The 20755-nt window shown below is 39.4% G+C and overlaps 1 protein-coding gene across 1 annotated transcript in view; it reads left to right on the top strand.

Moving 5' to 3' along the window:
• The window catches only part of LOC140240611 (short transient receptor potential channel 4-like), a 107225-nt gene that overhangs the window by 76439 nt on the left and 10031 nt on the right, over positions 1-20755 (top strand). Inside the window, exons 2-3 of the mRNA XM_072320368.1 lie at positions 18650-18774; positions 19476-19967. Coding sequence (XP_072176469.1) covers positions 18650-18774; positions 19476-19967 — 617 coding nt within the window. The remainder of the gene's footprint in view (positions 1-18649; positions 18775-19475; positions 19968-20755) is intronic.

The following is a 20755-nucleotide window of genomic DNA, read 5'->3' as shown; positions in this document are numbered from 1 at the left end:
AAACAAAACGAACAAAGAAACAAACAATAATGGAAGTAATGACTTTCGTACTTGGTTGAAACCATCGAAAACCATACAAATCAATATTTGTCTTATGATTTGATTTTTAATAGCACAACGCAACTTTCTGTGCAACGTGTTGGATACTATGACGTATCATGGGGCTACAATATCATATTGTAGTTCCATTGTCACCTGCCTGATAGAAGGACCCTAGCATGAAATGTCGACCCCAAACTCGAAACTTGGTTTGTGACAAAATTTAAGAGAGTTTTGAAAGCTCTTTCATATGATGTAATCATTTCTTCGAGAGCGCATGCCTTAGGGCCCTTCTGCCAGGCAGCCTTATACGCCATGATCTTATGTACTATGTTATCTGTAATGATGACTTCAATTATCTATTCATGCATTCATGGAAACCCCTCAAAATGAGTTCTGAAATTAAAGTTTGATATATCATATTTCTCTTATACTGGCATTATCTTCGGTAGATATGACATTATTAGAAAGCCTAATAAACCATCTTTGAAATAATACCTTACTATGATTGGGCGTTTGTGGAATGTTCAAAATAGTTGAGTGTGGGAAAAATATCAAAAGTGAAAAGTCGCAGCAATTTTGCATTTGAAAATGTAAAGTTTCGATGAAAAACAGGCTACTGGAATAAGCAATGCTGAATTGTGAGCAACCTCAAAATCTCCCATTTCCTGAGCAATAGATAATTGTTTGGTTAATCTTTGTGTTTGATTTTAATCTGTAGATTCTTATGCAGTTTTTGATTCAGGGATGAAGCCTGTAATTTAATAATAATCTCACAATACATTCCTTTCTAGCACATGCCTCACTAAAAAGACAAAACAAAATAATGTGGATTCTATTGTTTGACATAACACGTTTGCTCCATTTTGCAAAATTTCATGTTTGACTTTTCTTCATACTCATTCGTACTATGCATTCAGGAATACATGACGTAAACAAGCGAGTTGTCATTGTAAAGAAAATTAATCAGACTTTCTTATGTCACATTTTAAATCTGAATCAAATCAAATCAAATCAAATGTACTGATGTAGTTTTAAGAGAAGTGTGATACATCAAACTGGAATTTCTGGACTTTTTGAGAGGTTTATTTGTATCATGATGACGATGAGAACCTTGGTGAAGTTGTCGATGGTGATGTTCATGGTAATGGTGATGATGATGATGATGATGGATGATGATGATGAGGAGGAGGAGGAAAAGGAGGAGCAAGAGATTGGTAGGCCTGTTTGTCATGGTTGTGGTAACGACGGTACTGGTGTCTCTTTACCTTGGATATACCGCCAAATGTCCCCGGCCTACCCTGTCTCAGATGCATTGTGGGATGACTCTCTATCAAAGTTGGATCCGGTCCGAACAGCGTTCGGGTGTGTGACCGGGATGAGTCGGAGAAGAAGCACTACACGCAATAGAACTTACCAACCAACCAACCCACCAAGGTCACGTCTTTCATCAAGGGGTGTTTTCAAAGCTTTCTTCCCTTTAATATCATCGTGTGACCGACACAATGCAGCGTCGCAGTGACTAACCGCGCATCAGTCAAATTAAAAACCTGTACCTTTAAACATGTAAAACCCCTTTTTTTTTACGTTAAGTTCAAAATAAGGAAGAGAGTAGAAACAAAGGAAATGTACGCATTATTCGCATTAGGGAGCTTTCGATTTTCGCAACGCGGACGTTTAGAGAAAAGGAAAAAAAAAACTGTTTTGAACATGCGCAAAATTGCTTATCAAAATCGATCCATTTCTAGCTTTGCGTCGTCTTTTTCACTACGTGTTCTGGGCTATTTTTACGTCCGCTCAATTCACGACACAGATAGCTAACTGATGCACCGATCATATCGGGGCGCCATTTTCATAGGTTGTGTCTTCGCACAATCTGAAGTTTCGTTTTAACACGACGCAGGGAGAGAGGAGAACGCCCAACGCAATCGTCGTCTGAAACGTCCGCATGGCAAATTTAAAGCTCCCTATTGCATCGAATGTGGACGCAGGCGCGGTGGAGCACCCCAATTATCTCGCAGAAATCCATCGGCAGCCGAGCCTCATTTGCATAAAGTAAACAACATGTACTCGCGTAGTTGAGAAAAAGTAAACAACTTCTCACGCTAATAACAATTTAAGGAAACCTATTTTTGGATTAAAATTGAGTTAGTTTGAATTTGAAAACATGTCCGAATATTCACATATAACATATCAAAGGATTTGACAATGATAAAATGTGAAATTTTAGCGAAAACCTGGCGAGCAAAATTACCAAAAATATGCCTCGAAAATCATCCTAAGATTCACGAAGTGTGATTGCGGAACAAAAGCGCCATTCGGACAAAGTACACAGACATTTATTTATCTGCTTGCATTTTAAATGTCATACCGTAATATTCCCGGCCATGGTTGTGTCGGAAAAAACCAGAAGGTGATGTCAAAAATGACACGAACGCTAAGCGTACAGGTCGGTCCCATGTATATATAATCGCGTCACTGTAGCGTTGCATGTCACAGCACACACAACGCATTGCTGCATGCAGCGTGCGCGGCAGCAGCTCAGCAGTCACCGCCGTGCGACACTCGGCCACTGCACTTTTATTTGATTGAATAAATGTAATTTCTTACCTTCTACGAAGGAGATATTTTAACAGAAACAAAAACACGAGAAAGTAGAAGTATGCAGACTGAACTGAGCTGACATGTTAATCTAAAAACTGAGAACTGTGTTCTGAGACAATATAGATCTAAATGCAAAAAATCTACTCCTGTGTCACATTACATGGCATGTGTGTGAGGAAGAAGAAAATTTGGCCTAGGGAAGGGGGAGGGGGGAGGAGGAAAAACTATTTGTTCATAAATATTCGATGACACAGAAAATCCAATCTTTATCATTTTTTTTTATTTATATGATTATTATTTAAATTATTATTTTTTTTTGATTACCTTCTACTGGGTGGATGGCATAGTTGGACGAAAGCAGATGGGGGGCCAGTTTATGTAAATCTGAATTATTTTCAGCGGCATGTTCTTTATTGATGTACATGCAGGTAGGCATTAATTTTGTGTGTGTGTGTGTGTTTATCACTATCATGTGTGTGGTACTGTCTTTCTTCCTATGTACATTGTTTTAAAGTGTTTTTATGTATTAAGTACTAGTAATTTTTGCTACAATTATGTGTATGCACCTTCTTCCAACAAATCCTTCCATATTTCCTCTCAGATGTTGTCCACATTTACAAAATCATGTATCATCCTCAGGGCTGCCAACTCTCACTCATTGAGAGTGAGACTCACTCATTTTGGTCCTTTCTCACTCTAAAACTTTATTTCATTTGCATGCATTTCTATTGATCTCACTCATTTTGACTCCGAAATTATAGCATTGGCCTATGGGAGTCTCACTCTCAAGTAGTTTCCAATGTTGGCAGCCCTGCATCCTTCTCACACATTCCAATAGCAGCATCACTTTCCTCAATGATTGCCTCTTCCAACTCGGTGCACATCAATCGTACAGAAACGCATAAACAGAAGTATGCATCCCACTGAAGCTACGGTCACAGAAGTCCTTACGAACACTGTAAAAATGACCGATTTGTACAGCCCCAAATGGACAAAAATCTTTGTACGGCATTTGCAGGGATATCTGTGACCGTAGCTCTAATTCCGAGAGAAGTAATATTAGATTCTAGTTCACAAGTTAACAGAGGGATGATCTGCATGATTGAGTGCTTTGATTTCTACTTGAATTTTATTATAATTTAGAGTTTAAATGTTAGTGTTACTTAAATACGGTGTTCAGCTTTGCTGGCCATGGTCATTGCTGAATTCATAACTAGGAATAGAAAATTCCATAACAAACACATTCCTGCTTATGATTTTTATGAAGAAGTTAATCGCATGTGCTACCAAAATCGCAAAAACAACGCGCAAAATCACAAGCTTCACACCCGGGCCTCACACATTCACAAACACAATCACAGGCTCCGCTCAGCTTTCTACCAACTGCTAAGGTCCACCGCCCGGGCCGGCCTGGCCGGGCCGAACCTCGAGCTCAGCCTCGACAGAGACAGAGTCCGATCAAAACCACATCATGTCAGACCGTTACATTGTTATGATTATTTTACTCATTTAAACGAAACATTAAGATGTTTGTAAGAAATACAACATTCAAATATGATTATCACGAATGAAATTTCATCAAACTTCCTACTTACCAAATCACACAGCACGAGAATCCCAGCTGGCAAAATTGACTGCGGCCGCACAGCGTCACATGCAAACCAACAACAACGCACGAAATCCTGAATCTCACGTATCCACGCACGCATCCCCATGTTACGGGAAAAGAAATGACGTCATTTTCAAATGTTTCGCTGACTACAATTTTCTATTCCAAACCCTGTAGAAACAAGTTGATTTCTCAAAAAGTACAGGTGGAATCAAGCGAAAACTTTCACCATACATGGATTGAGGCCTGATGAACTTATGTTGCCAATTTCGGACACATTGGAGCCCGGCCATGGTCCAGTCGTAAAAAAACAGAGAGCATGTTTTGCGAGAGGTGATTTTCAAAAAGCTTTAATATCTCAAGTTCTAGTGCAGCAAATTTCATAATTTTTTCATCAGAAGGAAGATCTTTAAAAACTTAGATAGTGTGGGAAGTTTGAGTTTACTAGCGGCACGCATAGCGGCACAAGGAGAAGGTAAAGATTTGACTTTTTCATGCACTCAGTTTCGGGCAGCCGTGGATGCCCGTTGGAAATTCAAATAGAACGGGGCGATAATGAGATGCAAATTGGGGTGCTCCACCGCGCCTGGACGAAGAAGCGAGCTACACAGCCGGAAGCGACAATGCAATCCGAGCTATCCCACAGTGCATATGTGACAGGGCTGTACAATGGAGTGCTATGCGTCTTTGCTGTACACGCCCCAAATTAAAGTGCGGTTTGACACCATGCATGGTCAAGCTGACTGAGGTAGACAGGGTGATATGAGCCATGGTAGAGGTTTCATCGGCATGAATGAAACGACATAAGAAATGACACTTTTAGAATTCAAAAGTTCCACACGTTTTCCATGTGTTAATCCTTTTTTCTCCGAATAGTGAATCTGCTCGCGACCACATGCACAAATTACTTGCAGGGGTGACGTCACCATAACAAAACTCTTCAGTTGGTTTATGTATTAACATGCTAGTTAAAAACGAAAACAAAAACACGTTTTCGGTTAATATCTTTTTTGTGACTGCTACCCTTTTTCTAAAAACAAGCAAACATGACATACATATGTCTGCTTTTTAACTTCATATCAAAAGAAGATGATTCAGTGAAGATTTAATGGGTATATATTTTGCTTCCAGGTCAATTAAAGACTTGTGAAGTAATAACACCAATGCCTCAACTAATTTGTATTATTTGGGACCAGCCAACGATGTCACTAACTTGTTTATATTTCTTTAATTTTTGGCATACCTTTTCTTGTCGTCACTATAGATTGGTTGAAGAGTCAATCATTGTTTGTTTGAAGTTCATTAATCAAGAGCCAACTTGAATCAGTGTAACTTGAACATGGTGTGATTTTTTTTTTTGTAGTTGTTGTTGGAATAGATCAGCAGGGAATGTCTAACACTGTTTAAAGGATTATACAAAAATATGCTGATAAGATCAACAGGCAACCTACACAAATCTTTGGATCTTCGAATGTATTATGATGTATAGCGAGAGCGTTCGTTAAAATGTTTGACATTGGCTAGATGTTGAACATTACACTTTTGATTGCATTATATTACCTTCTAAAAGTGATTCATTTCCTCGTAAAGGTCATAGAAATATCGACGTGCCAGTTTCAATCAAGTTTCTTGCAATCGATTCGATGTATTGAGTGGTCCCTTTTGATTTGTTTTTTAATATTTGATTTTGTTTTATAATTATGAACATCAACCCCTTGCCGAAGAAACAAATCTTCCAGGTTTCCTACAGAGCTGCTTCGAAGAAAGACATGGGATAGCTTAATTTTTATGCCTCCGCAACGAAGTGGCCGGAGGCATTATGTTTTCGGGTCGTCCGTCCGTCCGTCCGTCCGTCCGTCCCGTTTTGTTTTTGTCTATATCTCAAGAACCGTGTGGTGGTTTTACATCAAACTTGGTATGAGGGTATATCCTTGGGGGATAATACTTTGTGTGGATTTTAGGGTCACAGGGTCAAAGGTCAAAGGTCACAGGTTATTTTGTGAAAAAAGTTAAAATTTCATGTTTTTCTCCATATCTCGCAAATGGTTCAAGGTATCTTCATGGAACTTAGTATATATGCTTGTACCGATGGGCAGTGATTATCTAGAGAAGTTGGGGGTCATGGGTCAAAGGTCAGGGGGGTCAAAGGTCAAGGTCAACTTCTCAAAATTTCACTACTTTCCTTATATTTATGCAATGAATGAAGGTTTCTTGGTTTTTTTTTAGCTTGATGTATACATGTATTACCCAATATATATTCTGTGGGAGGTTTCTTGCCAAAAGGTCAAAGGTCAAGTGAAAGTGCTGAATTGCACTCTTTCCTCCATATCTCAAAAGTAACTCTAGGTATCTTCATGAAACTTACATATTTATGCATGTTCAACCTAACAGTGATTCTCTTTGGAACTGTGAGGTCAAAGTTCAAAGGCCAGGTTTAGATAATGCTATTTTCCCATTTGATACTGAAATTATACTTTTTCTCAATACCTTGAAAAATTACTCAATGCATAAACTTATAAAAGGGTCAAAAGTCAAGTAAAAATCATCAGTTCCCCAAATACCTGTACTCTGACATTTTAATCATTCATCCAGTTGAACCTAGTTCTAGGAAAGTGGACATTCAGCATATTTGTGTCAAACCTGTCATTTTAATATTTTGCCAATTGTTTGAAACTGTCATCACACATTGTCAAGACATTGTACTATATACCTATTAGGATGGCATATCAGTCGCCGTAGCGATATATCTAGTTCTTGAATACTATATCTCAATATTCAATTTGAATGAATTTGATGCTGATAAAATCTCATTTTCGAGTTCAGTCTGCCGCGAGCCCACAGTGCTATGAATCCGCAGAGCCGCATAGAAGTATACGGCGCAGCCTCTAGTCTGGCTAAGTGATGAGGAGGTACCCTGGGTGTATTATGACGTCACGAACGAAATTGTCATTTCTCGCTAGCATTCCTTAGCTGAAAGGGAAGTGTCGCAAAGCAGACATTCCTTTTATTATGACGTCACGATATCAGATCTGCTCTATAGAGAGGTCTGTAATGTAATTAGTGTATCCCCAGTGACGGCGGCATTACAGTATGAATTCATCATCGTGCACATAGTCGCGGGAATGTGTTTGTTTTTGTTCTAGGTTTGTTTCTTGTTTGCCTTCAATGCACAGATTAAATAGCGATGATGCAGCAGCCCTAGGCGAGGCCCCCTTTATTGCTATTGATAGTCAGTTTTGCATAAAACTCATCCGGAGACAAAGTCATAAATAGCATATTTTTTTAGACAAGGTTCAAGTTCTAGTTATTCCTTCTGTTGCATCTCGTTTTCGAATGTCAGTCGCTCAGGTTTCGTTCACCTCGGCAGCAAAGTGACGGCTGATTTAACTCGACCCAGATGGAGTCAAGTTATGTAACGTAATGTTTCCCATTACCATAAATGATTATGATGCACGTTTATGGGCACCTGACCAGATTCTTGATATATGAAGAAAAAAAAAACAACAACAAGCAGAGAGAGGTGGAGAGGGGGGGGGGGTGACCCTATTTGTTGAGCAGAGCTTGTCTCAAGTGATAGACTTCGAATACGATTTCAGTTCCCACTCCAGAGCAAAATTCGCCACTTCCACAGAAACATTTTCATTTCATCTCTAAAGGTTTAGTATCCCTAAATGTTAGACAATAATAGAAATGAATAATGTGTACAAACAATAGAAACAAATGATAAAATATAAGAAATAATTTGAAACAAATAATAGAAGGCGGTATTAAATCGATTAAAGCTGTATACAACGTCATTTTATCCCTTTCATACCGATATTCTGAAAGTCCCATTATAGACTCTGGAAAAAGACTCATCAAGTGCTCGTTGGAAACGGGTTAAATGGAAAACCTGGCACCGCAGTCACTCGAATATAGGCCTATATCTTTATCAAAATAAAGTAAAACAAAACAAACAAAACGTCTATACCATCACTGGTGGTAAGAAATGACCTGCATGACCTGTATATGGTGTAAGTGATTTTGATTTTTTTTTTTTTTTTGCTTGCTTGCTTGCTTAACATCCCAAACACCCAGACATCAAATACTGGCAGAGTTAAAAAAGAATAGAAATATATTATACTATCAGAGTTATGTTGGTGTACATAATTTGTGTGCACTACAATAAATAAACAAACACCAACCGACCGTCCAAGAACAAACAAACGTGACAGCGCTGCCAGTAGTTTAAACATAGAGCCCCGTATTGATCATATGGATTGATGAATACTACATGCATCTCTCCTGCAAATCAAACGTTTGTCTAATGCAACTGTACCTTTTTTGATTATTTGTGTCTCATGATCACAATCTCAAAATACCATTTACAGTGTGTACAAAAGGTTCGCCAGCGGCAATAACAGAGTTAAGTTAAAGGGGTAGTATAGTTTTGGTTGAGATTGGGACTCAGGTTTTTAACTTTTTACGAGATCATTACAAACCTATTATATGATGTATTAAAGAGCATACAATTCTAAGAGGAATTCAAAGTTTATTTGACAAAAACTGGATTTGAAATGGCTTAAATATACCAAAACAAAGAGTTCCTAAGAAAAGGTTGGTCCCACTTTTATTAGGACCACTTTGTTTTACCTTATTTTTTTGATATCTCAGGCATTTCAAAACCGATTTTCGTTAAATAAAGTTTGGATTCCTCCTGAATTGTATGCTTTTTCATATATTTTGATATAAATGGTTTCTAATCATCTCTCGTTTAAAAAAAATAAAATCTGAGTCCTCGTCTTAACCAAAATTATACTACCCCTTTAAGGACCTTCGGAACAAAGCATCGGGACTGAATTCCAACTGGATAGGTAGAGCGTTCCGTTCCACACCCCTTACCTCATCCCCATCCCCATCCCCATTCCAAACTCGAATCCCTCCTCTTCCTCCTCCTCCTCCTCCTCCTCCTCCTCCTAACCCTCCTCCTTCTCCTCCTCCTCCTTCTTCCGCGCCAATTCGCAGACGTGGATGGTATACAGAGAGCCGTTGTACAAGCGAAGATGATATTACGGGCTTAAATTACGCTCCGTGTATTCCCGTGTTGCAAACTCGGCCGGACGATGTGTCTGCTTGCGTGGAGTGATATTTCCGTGACCTTCTGATGCACTTTTTTTTTTTTTTTTTTTTTGCCGTCGCGGGAGCATGCGCAGTTACGTCCAACATTTCGAGGTCCTTTTGAAGAAACGTTTTTATTGTAATGCATCCCATTTAGGATGGAAGACATTGCTGCCCACTTTGCAATGCGCCCACATTTTCAAGTTGTTGACCCATGCATGGCAATTCGTTATACTGCAGAAGGAAAGGGAGACTTATTTAGCAATGTCAGCCATCTTTATCATGTTTATAGCTCTCTCTCTCTTCAATTACAAAATGTGATGTGGAATTTATATAGAAATAATTTGATTTCAGATTTCGCTCAAACCCAACACACTCATGTAGGCAAAAACGTAAATCTGTCCTGTGAATTCCAATGATTTTCTTCCGAAGGGGAAACAGAAAAAATAAAAAGCAAACAAAAACAATCACAAAAAACCAAGAAAACAAACAACCCTTTATAATAATCACTAAGTAGGGCCTACTGCGCTGAAATGAAAAGAAACCAAAATTATTATAATCATCTTTTAATTTTTTACACATCAAAATATACTTTCTTTGAGAGTAATCATTCAGGAAAGCTTGGCTATTAACTTTCATGAAACCATTTTTATTCTCATTCATGCCATTTCAATATGTTTTCTACCATTAATTTATACTCGAACCCCTCATCATACAACTGATACAGTACGCACTTACCCTGCGCCTATGAACACGTAATGTTCATGGGCGGACTCAAATGGGCGGATATAAATCTTATATTGAAGCTATTGAAGGCTAATGCAATCTAAATGCCGCTGATATCCATTTATTGCGTCCTCGTTGTGGACATGATGATAAAATTGATGACCAATATGTTATCCTTTTGTTTTTCTTGGTATCATATACAATGGAAATTTGTCGAATGACAATTCTGCCCTAATGCGCTGTGGAGTCGCTTAGATATCGTACAGTCATTCGTCCTTCCGTATTAAGCGCTGAAATTGCGCCTTGACTGTTCCCACGATACAGTTTGTGAATCATTCGTCGTGATTAAACACTCTTAAAAATCACTCGAGCATAACAGAAGCGTCATCAGCGACCAAAATAAGAAGAAGAAGAAAAAAAAAAAACCAACCTGAGGCTAATGTGAGAGTAATTACGCGAACATCAGTCGCCGTCCAGGCGGTACCACTCGTGCACACAGTTTCCTCATGACGAAAGAGAAGGGGGGGGGGGGTAGAAACAGAGAGGGAGAGGGAGAAATAGAGGGAGATGAGAGCGAAAGAAAAATATATACCATCTCTGCCGGTAGGCCTACCTGGTCTTCGCGCGAAGAGAACGCTGGACGCACCCAAGGTGTGCGGATATGCCAGAACAGGTGTGACACCCTAGGGCGGGGACTGTTTCTCCAAGCGCGCCAACCCGTGAAGGAAAAAACAAAATTGGTCACACCTCCCACGCGGGAGTGAAACTCTGAACGAATCAAAACGCATTTATAATTGCCACTGCTGCTCAAATTGACGTATGCCGCGTACCACCACGGTGTCATTAGGCTGCTAAGATTGTTACTGCCAAGCATGCCAAGTGCGTAACTATTTACTACAATGGATGTCTTTTCCGACACAAAGCGGTATGGCATGCACATTTCATCGCTTTTGTCACATGGAGTCGTTGGTATACAAATTAAAATCTACAGAGAGTTGGTAAGAGTGACGTGTGACCGATAGAGTGACGATAATACCATAATCCAATTATAGTGATGATAATTCCAATGGAAAGAACAATGATATGTATATAATGATAATAATAATGATAATGCTGATAGCAATAATTAATAATTATTAATAATGATAAATGAATAAATATGATGATTATGTTTCCTGGTACATATATCGGATTGTACGCTGGATTCAGTGGCGTTACGTCCCCGCCGTTGCTGACGACGACTTGAATACACTCATACACTGGCCACACTTTCGCACTATTTTTTTTCCCCTGTGGTGTGCGGGTTCATCATGGTATACTCCTAATTGTTCTAGTTAAACGATCCGGGAATAAACTTCCGTTGCGTGGCAACGGATATTTTTAGTTATGATACCAATGACACCAAGTCGGCACAGAGCAGAATGGTTTAAAATGGAAAGGTTTCATGAAAGTCAAATGCTTAACAAGGAAAAAAAATGCAATCTTAAGTTGCACATGTTCTACTTGTCTTAACGAGAGAATATATCATTAACAGCCACATGGACACATGGAGCTGACATAAGCTTTGTCAATGTTTGTAAACAATAATATGTGTGTCCATGCGAAGCTACCATTATATACAGTAATAAGTCCATCCTAGATGTCACTTTTTTTTTGTCTCTTAATAATAATAATAGTGAGACTCTTATAAAGCGCACATTTCTACCTAGAAAAGATACTCAAGGCGCTATAGAACGAAGTACATATTGTGTCACGTTACAACAGTATCACAGAAAATAATAAGACAATAAACTAACAAACAATAGGCCTATATACGTACACATACTATACAAACAGGTATACAATATTGTCAATTTAAATTGAAAATATATGTCTTGAGATTCTTTTTGAAACCATCAATGGAAGATGCTTCTCTAAGAGATTTTGGTAGGCCATTCCATAGTTTTGGGCCCATATATGAAAAAGCCCGATCCCCCCAATTATGCTTGATTCGAGGTACCTGTAATTTTAGCGAGTTTGATGAACGGAGATTACGTGGTGGTTGGTGAAGATGAAGATTATTATTTTTGAAAGTAGACAGGGGCAAATTTGTACAATGTACGGTAAACAAGAAGAAGAATCTTGAAGTTAATACGTTTTTCTACAGGAAGCCAGTGTAGGGACCGAAGTATTGGGGTAGTATGCACAGTTTTCTTCTTGAAAGCAAGTAATCTAGCGGCACAATTCTGAAGACGTTGCAGTTTACTGAGTTCTTTTTGTGGAAGGCTGCAAAACAGAGAATTGCAGAAATCTAGACGAGACGAAATAAGAGCATGCATCAGTTTTTCTCCTGCTGATGTAGTTAAATATCTCCGAATTGAGCCCAGGTTACGCAAATGAGATCTTACAGATTGGGATACATATGAGATGTGGTCTTTGAACGTCAGATTTGCATCATAAACAACACCAAGATTACGAACTTTGTTCGAAGGCTTGATATTACTATTGCCAATTCTAACATAACATGTTAGAATTGTCCATACAAGTACAAGTATATTTCAAGGTGCAATATCAGTCAAATCGATGTTGTCTTTCATGGAGTTGATTAGAATAAAACAAACGGGATGAAAGGAAAACTGAAGTTTTCACTGAGAAAGAATGATGGTTGCAGCTAACATGCAAAATAGCCGAAATGATGACGTCATCACGTCAAAACAATCACAGGGAACAAACCTTGTATACCAAAGAGAAAAAAAAAATGCACAGATGATATGTCTCTTTCTCTTCCCAAGAAAGAGAGAAGAAAGAAAAACAAAATGACAAAGAATGGCAAGCCTGGCCTGCAAGTGTAAGGGAAAATGAGTGAAATACCCAGGCAGGTTTTGTGTATTTGTCTTTTTGATTGACGATCTCGAGAAAACACAGAAAGATTCTTTTCGTACCATTCGAAATCAGTGATCAGTGATTCCTGGCAGGCTTTATACCAGCCTCAGTGACGCGGTTGGACCTTAAGAGAGAACAGTCGGCTGTGTTCTACCATGCATTCTTAACGTTGATTTCTTAACTTTACCATATTCGTATGTCTGCCCGTCTCTTCATCTCTTTCTGTCTTCCTCTCTACCCCTCTATTTTTTTCTCTCTCTGTACAAATAAATGAATAAATGAATATATATATGTTTTCATAAATAAACATAACTTATGATTTATGCATCTATAGGTGCACATTATTGAGCCTCCCGATATCTTCGACATATTTATCGGAGTCATACAACTGTCATTATGTTGTCAATTGCAACGTCAGTTCAAGTAAAGTGATGGTGCTTTGTTTTGCTTTGTTGTTTTTTGGGATTATGTTCAACTCATCCATGGATAGAGACAAAGTCTTGATCGATTCCATGTCATCACCCATACTATGAGAATCAACGTGTAATGTCAATGTTGCTGGTATAATTGCGATATCTGAATTTCATTCCGTAACGCAACTGATTGTGAGTATGTATAACCTACGCGGTAGCACACTTCGCACGGGGGCGCTGTTATAAAACAAAAATGTCTTTTCGGCATCGAAAGAGGGGAAAAAAGAGAGAGATTTGTTGAAGCGCTGTGGCGTGGCGGACTGGCATCCTAACTTTATAACAGTTGCACCAGAGTTCGAGACCTGCACAGCGCCTACATATTTAGAAGAGACGTTTCACCCATGATGTTAATCTTGACTCGAGTGTATGAAGTGGTAATTGATTCCTATATCCTTGGAGTTATAAGCTCTATGCAGTATCCAGGAAATAGACCGTTACATTAAAATTATTACAATTTATGAAAGTTTTTTTTTTTCCTGACAACCTCGAATTTAATTAACCTGTTACCTCCCACTAAGTTCCATGGACAGGAATTCACTTAGTTGCTGTTAGATATAGGGCAGGCCTCCTGCAATCTTTCTGGTTGTTAAGGGCAACAAAGCATGCATAAAATCTGAATACATTACAGAAGGTGATATAAATGTTACGGAATCCGGGATGTACAGTGTTGTTGAAAGACTACCCTGGTCAAAATATGACCATCAAAATGATGTTGAAACTTCAATAATGACAAATTCTTATTACTTGTGTTGATTGTTTCTTTGTACCTGATAGTCTTGCTCTTGCAGTGGTCTATTTGCAATTATTTTCATCACCATGACAACAGAAGGATATCGCGTCATGCAACAGGAGCAACAGCAGCACCCAGATTTGTTGAAATCAGACAGCCAGACGATAGAATTTGTCATATCAATTTCACGCAACTGTAATGAACCCCTACTTTTCTTTACTGGTATATGTATTCAGCATTCTTTATATAGCCAACTGGTATACATGCGCCTTAGCTATAGAAACACGTATTAGTTACCGTCACCAGAATCCCTGATATTCGCTAATATTCTTGTTACATATCTGGCGCCATATTAATGATGTTATGCGCTCGTCAAATGAGTGTGTTATTCCGACAGTAGGAAGCTCCGCTTGTGACGCAACAATGATTACCACTTTCAGCATGATCATCGTCAAAACACATGATGTAAATCCCCCTCCCCAAAACCTGCAATCCACAAATGCCCAAGCGTGTGTCTTATTGTTTGTATCAGGGTGCGTTCGTGTGCGCGTGCCGATAATTGGTCACGCTATGAATAAAAATCATAGTGGTTTGTTTAAAGCCTATACTGCTGTATGAGACACATTACTTAGAGAGAACAGAGTTATGAAGCGCGGATGATAATGCATAGTAGTAAATGTGTTGATGAGGCATTAAAGGACGCTTAACAAAGACAACGTCTGTTTCAGATCACTCTGAGTGGCTTCATCTTGATGTAAGCCTAATTGGAATGGTATCTTCTCATGGGTGTTCACAGGTTTTCAAATTAGAAATGAAGAGAAAATTATATTACTGCGGACATAGAGACGGTATTTCATACATACAGTGGAAGTCCATTTCGATATGGCTGGACGACTAAGAAAAAGAATGACAATTCTGCACCCATCAGTGGGTAGTACTCCTCAACTAAAAAGCAAGAAATGGACGGTATTAAAGGAGGTGCTCGTTAAGCCGAAATCAGGTTGCAGTGTGTATCCTGACAGAACTAACAATGGTCCTTCGACACCACGGAATAGCTGTGTTTTCGTTGCCTGCACAAACACTTTCTCATTTACATTCAAGCTTGAAACCGGTTAGATCGGATTAGAGATCCATAGCACTAGATACAGTTTGTTATTCCAAAGTTTTGTTGTTACAGAGGTTGGTTAATCCGAAAATAGGTTCGTAATTACGAAGGTTCGTTAATCCGAATAAGAAGTAAGGTTCGTTATTTCAAAGGTTCGTTAATCTGAAAATGACATAGGGTCCGTTATTCCGAACGTTCGTCAATCCGAAAATAAAAAAGGGGAAAAAAGTGCGAACTTTCTTTTCATTTTCGCATGAACGAACCTTCAGAAGAGCGAATAGCACCCATAGCAATGCGAAGTGAGTGATGTAGGTCGGGTCGAGAGATCGTCAACACGGGGCATGCTGTATGAGTTTGTGCAAGATGAGGGAGACGGGGAAAGGAATGGGGGCAGTAACCATTTCTTCGTCTCCATCTTTCAGGCATATAAAATACCAGGCTGCATAAATACATGGGTAAGCTATACCAAGTATGGAAATGCGTAATGGTTAATGATCTTGCAGTGCAGTCACTTTATACGTAACCAGCTACCGTCCAAGACAAACTTTCGGAGTGGTACCTTTATTTTTCCGAGCGAGTGTGGAGAGCTTTGCGGTATAATTTTGGCCATTCGTTTTGTCATCTCCACTACACACAGGTGATGATGAGGTTACAAAGAAACAAGAATCCCCAGTATGCGGTTGTTATCGCATGCCGAGCATTCTAACACTTTGGTCTAAGTGCCATAATCGTTTGTTAATGACTGATTATAAACAGCCTGCCGTTTGCATGAGTGATCGATAATAACTACATTGTATTGTCTGTCACCGTGAACGTTGCTTGGTATGCAGACAAGGTGGTTTTACACCATACGTATTCATGATAGAGAGAGGTGAGCGAGAGGTCGATGATGTATTAAAGAACATGGCAGCGTGCAAGACACGGTAAATAATGTTCCTGCGTGTTTACGAAAGTGCACCGTGCTCCCCCCCCCCTCCCCATCGTTAACTACGTGTGGCGAGGCGCCAAGAATAAGATAGCTACGTACCGCAAGAATGTTAATGCTTTTATAATTGGTCTTGTTTTGACTTTCAAGCGATAGAGGGTAGTTTGGGGCAGCGTCGTGTACGGACAGACGAACAAATCCCCGGACATGTTCATGCATCATGCCGTTATCATATAAGCGAAAGAGGAAAGAAAAATGATAATAAAATGTCCACCACGTACGAACTCACGGGGCCGTCCTGTCTGGCGGAAAGCAATGACCTTCGTGTGATTAGCAGCCGTCCACTCCAATTGTAATTGCAGCCTTGGACTAAAACTCCTGGCATACGAACTAATGACACCATTTCACACATTGCTTTTAAATCTTGCCGTTTCCTGTGGTTAATTACTGTAATGAAGTCACCGAGCACAATAATTTGTCTTTATTTATGTTTCATCAACGATGGTGAAACTTCTGCTAGTGAGGCCGGACGATGACCAGATCGTTCGTTTTGTTTTGTTTTGTTTTGTCTTTTTTTTGGGGGGGGGGGATGATGGGGGTGATGGAGTGTAGAGGTATCTCACTGACCTGTTTTTTCAATTGTCCTCTGTGTTTTTGTGTGTTTATACTATATGCTTTCTTGTCTGGTGGCATGCGAATTGTTTGCATCCTAATTTTTTCGTCAAATTAACAATTAAAACAAAATTAGTTTAAACATCTTCTTTTTGTTTTTCCCTCTGTTCCTTCTATTCCTTATGACTATTTACATATAGCAGTGTAACGTCTTTGCCAAGTTTAATTGCTGATCGTATTTCAGTAATGGCACGTCAACGAAATAGTAGGTCACGTACCTGTACACTTCGTAGATCAGATAGCGTGTTTTCGTCTGAGAAAGTATTGAAACGATTTAAAGGTGATCACGTGAGGGCGCCTTACAGCCCGTTTCAATGACACCCTTCATAGTTGTGACCGAATACCTCGTCCTTACCTGGATGGAAACCTTCCATTCACCAGTGGCCTTGCACTCAAAGTTCTGGATCAATTATGTGTGGATAATGGCTTAGGAGGATCTATAGTAATCATGTTAACACGGTTGACCTTGCAGTGCGGTCGTATAACACCGAATCCACCCTTTGGTCAAGCCCTATTACGGGCAATCACAGATTTGGAAAAATTAATGAGCAATTTATGTCGCTCTCCTGATTCGTTCACTTTTAGGTGTTCATTTCTCATCGGTGATATTAGACTCTGATTATGATAATATCATCTGAGAACGCTTTTCATCAATTGATTGTGTAATTGACTTCCTTTTTTTTTCCCAATGAGAGGCCTACATTGATTCAACTGGGGGAAAATTGAAATCTAGAACACATAATGAATCAAGGATAGAGTTGTGAAATGTAGGAAAGAAAAATAGATAAAGAGAGAGAGAGGGGGGTTGGGAAGCTGCAAACCTCTGGGTGTCTAGTTTTTCTAGCCTTGTTACAAAGGTCTTCGAAGAAACTAAAAACAAGTATTAGTGTAAAAGTGCCTTGCTCTATACTGTACTATAGATGATAATGATACGCATTTCCTGGAATTTGTTCTTGTGTTCGTAATTCTGTAATCCTTTTTGATAGCTCCCTTTCATTATCTTTGCTCGAAGAAAAACACATATCAGAATATCCCTGATACTTTTGGGGAAAGTCCATCAATTGTTATATGTGGGCTGTTTAACACTTCGCAAAATGAATTGTAATGTTTGTACGATACATGAAACTTTCAGTATGATTATTCAGTAACAAAACTAATGCATGTATGGGAGAAATCCCATTTCATTTCGGCAATGCGTGCAACTCTAGGTTAAGTCTTTCCAGTGAATATTTCCAGTGTGCATGCACACAACAATCTATTCATGGAACGTTCACGTATTATTTTAATGATAAGGTCTTCTGTCAACGGAAGACTCATTCACCCTTCATACGATCAAGAAAGATATTCACTGAACGTCGTAATATTAATTGACGACATTGGCGATGATAATGGGAAACATGGTTTATAAAAGTTATCTGCATTACTCAAGATTTCATTCCACTTTATTTCCCCTTCCCTAATACATTCTAATACATTGCATACAAGAATAATCCCAAATTGCGACAATAGATCCAGCTGCAAATTCCTACACGAGCACGAGCTCGAGAAAGAAAAAAGAAATAAAGTAAAATATCAGTAATAGTAAACACGCAAATCATTAAACTTACTTTATTCACTTTATTTCCCATTCCCTAATTATACATTCTAATGCATTGCTTTAGAATGATCCTAATTTACGATAATAGCTCCACCTGTAAATTCCTACACGAGCACGAGAACAAAAAGCTTGTAAAATATAAAAGAGCAGACAAGCAACTCAGTAAACTTTGCTCATTTACTAACGGAATTTTCGCCCCCCCCCCCCCAGATATCATCGTTGTCTTACTGGATCATGGCATCCAACTAGGAGACGCCCTCTTACGAGCGGTAGATGAACAGTTCGTGTACGCCGTCCAGTTGATATGTGAGCACATCAAACAAAAGAATATACCGGTAAGTAAAACTGCATGCAGTCATATTTGTCTGCTGTTTCAAAGTACAGTCGATGTATTTGAAGAATCGCTAAGTTCTAGACTTCTTGAGGGGGACAATGTGTGTTTCCTGGTAGAGTAAACAATATGTGATTACACACCTCAGAAACTGGCGGAAATCCACGGAGGGGGGGGGGGGTATGTTGGAGGCGGTGAAATGAAAACGTTGCGTCGCAGGAAAATTAATGTAACAGTCAATAATTAATGTCAATGTTAACGTGTTTTAGGAAGCGCGTTTTTATAGACAGTACTGTCATAGTTAATGGTAATGATGGTTAGGTAAGAATGACAATGTTCATGATGACAATGATATTGTTTGAAATTATCGATTTTGTTATTATTACAATTATCAATACATGCTTTTTTCATGTATTCTCTTTTTTTGTGCACGACAGAAGCAAATTAATGATTCTTGTTTACAAGCAGCAAATGCATTCTATGAAGGGTAAAAAATATGATGTTTAAGAATACAATGTTAAATGTTTTTATGCTGATCACAAATATTTTGTACACCTACTCTTGGAAAATGTTTGCTGAAACTGTGATATAACCTCTTCACAAGTGCATATCTGACATAATAACTGCATAAAAGTCTTGTCATTTTGCTAAAACCATTTACTGTTAATTATTCTTCTTTTTTTTCCAAAATATTACGTCTTGTAGGAAAACTTGAATTGTCGAGCACTAAACGGCGACTTCCATCCCGACATCACGCCGATCGTGCTTGCTGCGCATCACAACAACTACGACATCATCAAGATCCTCCTGGAGTACGGCGCAAGGATCGAGGACCCCGAGTATTACGCCTTCTCGACGGAGACCAACACGCTGCAACATTCGCTGGGCATGCTCAACATCTACCGGGCGCTCGCCAGCCAAGCCTTCATCTCCCTCACCAGCATCGATCCGATCAACACGGCGTTCGAGCGCTGCGTGCGACTGCGCAAACTCTGCCAGATCAACCCGGAGTTCTCCGAGGAGTTCTCGGGGCTGGCGAACCAGTGCGAACAGTTCGCTGCAGACATTCTCGGCCACATTCGGAACCAGTCGGAACAGACATGCGTGCTGTACCACGACCCGTGCTTCTATGGCATCGGTGACAGCGGGATCGGACCGTACAAAGTCAAGATCGCAATACACCACGAACAAAGAAAGGTGACATCCCAAGGAGAGATAGACAGACAGACAGACAGACAGACAGACCCTGCTGGAAAGAACACAGTGTCCCACAGTGTGAAACTCAATGTGAAACACAGTGTGATGACATTGTGAACACAGTGTGAAAACTCTTAACATTGTTAAATTCGAGACTTTTAATATTGTGAACACATTGTGAAACATCAATTTACAGTGTGAAACAGAACAATACTATGTGAACACTCTGTGAAAGACCATACCACAGTGTGAAATCATCTCCACACTGGTAGATTCGAACGCCTTCACATAGTCGACTATGTGAACACATTGTGGACACACTGTGAGACACTTTGTTCTTTCCAACAGGGCGGGGGGGGGGGGGGGTAGTGGGAGAGGCAGCAAGACAGACAGACAACGGGCGAGGGAAACAGACATGTTTTTTTCTTTTTCTTTTTCATTCACCCTATGCGTGTCACATGCTATTACCTGCTCGTATGCTTGTGTGTGAGAGTTGTTCACATTCGACTCATTGGCACAAAAAGGGGGAAAGAGACAAAACAAAAATGCCATTATGCCTGGAAAGTTTTTCTCGAAAGTACTCGGGCAAACTATTAATTAAGAGGGAAACATGACTTTTTATAAGTTGCCTTTACAACAATATCATCCGACCTGGGTGCTGGAAACATTCAAAATTCAATCTGATCTGATTTGAACATGGAGTCGAATCCACCGACAGGATTAGAAGAAATTAATGGTGGGAGAAAAAAAAATGCTGTGGCGCCTCAGACATTACGACAGGTAAAGTG

Source organism: Diadema setosum, chromosome 17, assembly GCF_964275005.1.
Source record: "Diadema setosum chromosome 17, eeDiaSeto1, whole genome shotgun sequence".
NCBI lineage: Eukaryota > Metazoa > Echinodermata > Echinoidea > Diadematoida > Diadematidae > Diadema > Diadema setosum.
The sequence above is the reverse complement of the archived record's forward strand: the minus strand, read 5'-3'. Positions and strand labels throughout refer to the sequence as shown.